This window comes from Geospiza fortis, unplaced genomic scaffold (assembly GCF_000277835.1).
Source record: "Geospiza fortis unplaced genomic scaffold, GeoFor_1.0 scaffold138, whole genome shotgun sequence".
In the NCBI taxonomy this organism is placed as follows: domain Eukaryota; kingdom Metazoa; phylum Chordata; class Aves; order Passeriformes; family Thraupidae; genus Geospiza; species Geospiza fortis.
In genome coordinates this window covers 12,252,526-12,258,091 of record NW_005054307.1, presented here as the reverse complement: position 1 = coordinate 12,258,091, position 5,566 = coordinate 12,252,526, and the positions used below count along the sequence as shown (strand labels likewise).

The 5,566-nt window shown below is 40.0% G+C and overlaps 1 protein-coding gene across 1 annotated transcript in view; it reads right to left on the bottom strand.

The window, feature by feature from the left end:
- Positions 1–1,337: 1,337 nt before the first annotated feature.
- SPAG6 (sperm associated antigen 6) overlaps positions 1,338–5,566 on the bottom strand; it is a 36,861-nt gene continuing 32,632 nt past the window's right edge. The window contains exon 10 of the mRNA XM_005418611.2: positions 1,338–4,380. Coding sequence (XP_005418668.1) covers positions 4,314–4,380 — 67 coding nt within the window. The 3' untranslated portion in view covers positions 1,338–4,313. The remainder of the gene's footprint in view (positions 4,381–5,566) is intronic.

Here is a 5,566-nt window from a genome sequence, read left to right as displayed (position 1 = left end):
GGGAACTCACAAGATCCACTGACTCTTAGTTCAACTCCAATTCTAAAAACCTAGGTAAATTTTTGTAGGTTCTTGAACAATATTTCTTTCTGAATATGGTACTAGTTATAAAGAACTTAAGTTCTGCTGCATCAATCTCTCATATGAATTTAATTTTCCCAGCACTTCTGTAAGTTAACAAAGGAGTAGAACAGATACTTCACAGATGAAGATGATGAATCATAGGGATTTGTAATAATTATCCAAGACCATAAAAGCAATCCTATGTCAGTGTGAGAAGTGGAACCACTGGCTTTGCAATCCAGTCCTATTCCATATTTCCTTCCCCCGCCAGTCACAAAGGGAGATCTAAAATTCCAACAACCAAGACACTGGAAACCAAGCAGCCATTAGGGAAGAAACTGAGGCAAGCATGCTTTCACAGATTCCTCACATGGTGAGACAATTGTTTGCCACCCCTTCATATCCAGAACTCGGAGGACTCCAATTTATAACAAAGTTGAAAGCATCCCCTGGTATTTTCCATGCTTAAAACTCCCCTTGAGCCAGGCTAATTCACAACCCCCTAGACCAAATCGAGAACACTTGAAGATCTACTCACACTCCATCCACCTCCTAATTACAGTAACTTTATGCTTTACATCACAATATGAAGTTCATTTCCTCCACCAGTTCCATTCAACTCCTTCAATATTTTGTTCATTTGTTTGTTAAGATGCAGATCTCCAGCAGCTTGATCACTTCAGATGAGACAAAGCAATCCCTTGGTAAATCCCTCTGGACATGCAGAACATATTATATGCACAAGAGTTGAACTCCTTGAATTTCCCCTTTTCAGATCCTCTAGGTTTCCAGTTATTCAGATAAAGAAAGGAGCTTTTGTAGGCCAGTTAATCCATCTGCTGAATGAAATATGGTACAAGTTCTACACATCCACAAGTTCTGTCAAGGCCCTGGTTTACATCTGTAGATGTAATAATAACTGCAGTAATGCAGACAGAAATCACGGCTCAGGCCCCCAGAGAAGATCTTTAGAGACTTGAGTTGAAAAGTCCCAATGCCACAGTCAAAGGAACAGACAAAATGATTTAAGGGCTTACATTTATTTCTGCCAAAGCACTGGCTTAATTATCTTTGTGTGTCTTAATAAGCCACCTCTGTAAGAGGGACTCTTACTTGAAATGCCTGTATGTCCTAAGCTCCAAAGCAGGCACTGTTGAGGTAAGCTGAGACAAACATCCAAAGGCAGTGTAGTGGCCAAGCTGCAAAATGAGTCTGTTGTTCATCTTCTCTAGCACCACAGTCACACACCCACATGAAAACAGCATTTGAACGAATTAAAATGCAAATCTACATTTTATTATATGAAATTGAGACAAATGATACACACTTGAAGCCTGCCAGAGCAGCTATTACAAACATTAATATAGTTTTAGATGATGACTTAAGCCAAATGACAGGATGGAATAGAAACACTGAAGAAACACCTTTTGAAACACTACAGGAAAAAAGCAACTCTTGCCACAGTTCCATTAGTAAAATACAAATTAGCAATAATTCTGCTGTAAAGGGCTAGATCTCACTTGTGTAGACGTGTACCTCCAGGGAAGCCTCCAGCCACAAGGTGTTTGTGCAGGCAGAGAAGCAGCCTGCCAGCAAAGAACAACTGCTGGGGTGTCAAACTACGTGGGAGAGGGCTTTGCACTGCCACAGCCTAATGGGATGTGGCATCGTCCAGGAATCCTGCAACAAGGGGCCAAACAGGCACTGGCCTAGGCCAGAGCTGCCCAGGGATGTAAAGATGTATTTATGCTAGGTCTGATTTAGATTGTGCTCTACACAATCAGATCGCTTTGAAGGTTTGCCTTGTGCAATCATTTCCTTTGTCAGGAATCAGAAAAAGACTGTGAAAAGACTGTGAACAAATTGTTTAGGCATTGAAATTTAACCCTGTGGAATCCTTACAGTGTAGCACAGTGTGACACAGCAGGAGCACATTTGTCAGGGGACTGAAGCCTCTTTGCTCTCTCTGCACAAAACATATACATTAGCATTGTGTGGGGTGGGGGTGCTCCCGAGCACACGAGGGAGGCAGCCGTGGGGACACAGCTCCATCCATGCCTCTGCTGCCTCCCATCTGCACACAGCCCTCTGCACCACTTCTGCTCTGCCAGGGAAAACAGAGGCTGCAGATCCTCCAAGACTCTCTTGAAGCCCTTCCATTGCATTTTGTTTCAGAGGTTGTACAAGATTTGATTTTTAAATATCCATAATGCACGTGAGAAAATTATTGAGTATTGACTTAAAATTATTGACTCTTAGCAACAATCTTGTTAAGAGTCTCAAAGTTTTTCCACTAGTATTAATAGTGCCAGAATATTCCTGCATTAATGTCAGAATATAAACACTAAAATCAAAAAGGCATTTGGCAGAAGCTAGTCAGTTCCAAGGCTTTTCACTTAGCTGTGGGCTAAGGAAAGAACCCATCTGCTGTGGATTCTATACCAACATTTATGACACCAGCAGTTTCTGTCTCAGTCTCCATACAGTAAGGTACTGTGCATCCCCTGCTCCTCCTGAAAAGCAGAGTCTGAGAGCACCAAGTACCTCATAGCAGGAGCACAGCCCTCTGAAGAAATAAATTTTAACACAGGATAGCCCACCCATGTTTTTGTGAACTGTTGAAAAATATGCTGGCAAGAATAAAAAATAGTAATTAGGAATTTGGCAAAGAAAAGCCACCCTAAATAATTTCCAACTGCAGTCAGTCTTTGCTCCTGCTTTACAAGTAAAAGATGAAACTATCCTTCTTTTATAAACCCATTATGTTTAAGAAAGTAGGTAAGTTTCTCTCCAGTGAAGGTTTCCAAATATTGTCTTTCCTTGTGGCTGCCTGTATTTCCACATCCCATTCCAGAAACACTGTTTAATAGCCTACAGGAAAAAATTTTTAAAAAACCAAAGCAAACCAAATAAACAACAAAAAAACCCCGCCAAACCAAATCAAAATAAAACAAAACACCAAACCAACAAACAAACAAAAAAAAAAGCAACAAAAAACCCCCAACAAAACAAAACAACAAACACTCCCCCAAACTGCTGCAAATGAGAAAAAGAAAACTAGTTAGAACAAAAATGGTAAATGACAGTTACATATCAGGGAAGATTAGAGGGTTGTTGCTGTGTGATACACCAGAGGACTAACCAGAATGTAAAAGTCTTTTCACTCTCCAAAAGAAGGCAAAAATAGTTTCAGGATGTTCTTCAGATGGGAAAGAGCTCATACCTCTATGTCGATGTGATCCTGCAGCTTCAAGACTTAAATTCCAAATATGTTTAACCTCAACTCTTCAGCTATTTCAGCTCTTGAAGGATAAATCCTAAGCCACCTTAGTCCCATCAGTCCAATCAGTGCCACCTAAGTTTCCTCAGATTTCCTCTGAATGTGCTCAAAACTTTGCTAACAGCGCTCCTGCAGCCAAGCAAAGCTCCTCTCTTCTGAGCCACACCGATGTGCTGCTGACCCCTGCAAACCAAACCTCCCAGGGTCCTTCCCCTTGTGTCCATGGAAGTTCTGAGTTCACTCTGTCCTGCCCAAGAGGAACAACCACACACAGACCAGTGCGTTGCCCCTTTCCTCCACAGCAAATCCTGCCTTAATTAGGAGGACTTTTGCAGAAGATGTATTATCTACCAGGCCAGGATCACCACACTACCATATCATGAAAAATTCAGCCCTTGTATCATTTTCATCTCTGATTATTTCTTTGTTTAGCTGCTGCTAACATGTTTGGAGATGTAAAATCACAACACTTTACTTCCTCAAAGATAGCAGTAGGAGATATCTCAGTGCAGAAAGAATTCCATAATTAGAAAAAGCACAGGGGCCAGCTTTTTTCCCCTCATCAAGCCTGGGAAGCTTTAAACAATATACAAAGGCAAAAGGAGAAAATGGTAATAGTACCGAGAGAGCTAAAATTTGAATGAGATAACAAACTTTTCTTGCAGAAGGAAAAGGAAATTACTGATTCTAAAAAAGCTTCTGTGATAAATCATCACCCCTGCATGAAATTCCATTCATATATGTGGCAATATCTGGTAGTAATGTTAAAAGTAAAACAAAAAGGAACAAAAACTTGGCAACAAACAAGTTTATAAAGAACAAAATATAGCTTGCTAGAATTGTTGAGCTTTTTCAGTAGTTCAAAAAGTAGAAAGAGATTTGAGAATCAAGCAAGGCTTTCAACAGCTGTATTTGTATTACAGTCATAAAGGCATAAATGTGAAATGCAGCTCTAATAAAACACTGAAGTTTATAAAACTGGTTGGTAATGTTCCACCCTTTCCAGGAGTATCTCAGAATATCCAGGGGAATAATACCTGAAAGAGAAGCATTTTGTTTGTGTGTTAGACTACAAGGCATGTTCTGTGTAAAGTAATGAAATACTATGCATATTTCTACTGATCAGGAAAAAATCCTAGCATTAAACACTGGTCAAGGAATTCTACATTTACTCCCCTACAATGTTTTAACAATTTCTTTTTCAACTTACACTATCATTTATACTTGGAAGTCAGGTTTTTAAAAATATATTTAGCTTCTTTTAGGGTATGTAGGTAAACAGCTACATTTTAGATAGGTTCAGCTGCCATACTTGTCTTTACTGCCATTCTTGTCTTTACTAAGAAATGTAGGTGCTGGCTTCTTTTGAAATGATGGCCTTTAACAAAAAAGCATGAGTTTACACAGAACTGTCAGCTGCAAATGACAATAGTCTGCTGCTGCTTGTCAGACATAAGCACACACCCCAGAACCCACATGAAGTCTACATCCACGAGAGGGACACTGATTCTGGAACAAAAAAATTGTCACATGACCTTCTCCCTCTAATGCCACTCAAGGATGGACACTGTCCAGGAGGTTTTCGTTAGACTAGGACTCTATGGTCCCATTGCTGTCCTGCTGTCATTCAACTGGTTTTCCACAATGGACCAACTACAAGCATCCAATATGCAAGCATCAAAGCTGCATTTAGTTCTTGTTTTCCAGGTTAAGAGAATCTGAAATTTAATACTGTATTATTCTAAAAACATACACCTCAGTATATTTCTAGTTTTGCAGGCATGTGAATTGCCACCTCTGAGCCCTGAAAGCTTCAGCTATAGAGAGGAACACACTTCCATGTAATGTAGGCCTAAAATACACTCAAAAAAAATCCCCAATGCTTTCTCTTGAAGGAAAATCTATTTACCTTGTTAATTTTCATTTTTCTGAATAATTTCTGCATAATTAAACTCTTTTTAAACCTCATATTAGTTCTGTGATTTGTAAAGCTAACTTTCCAATGCATTACTGTAGTCAGTCTGCAAACAGCCTGGAATAACAGGTCTCCAGGACAAACCCAGAGCTGGATTCTACCACAGCTGCTGTGCCTCAGGCAGCACAACCAACAACAGGCAGAAGCACAGACAGGCAAGCAAGAGATGCTCACAGGAGCCTTTTCCTTTATTACATCCCAGGCTAGATGAGTAACCTTTTTTCATTTACAGGGGGGAAAATAGCTGT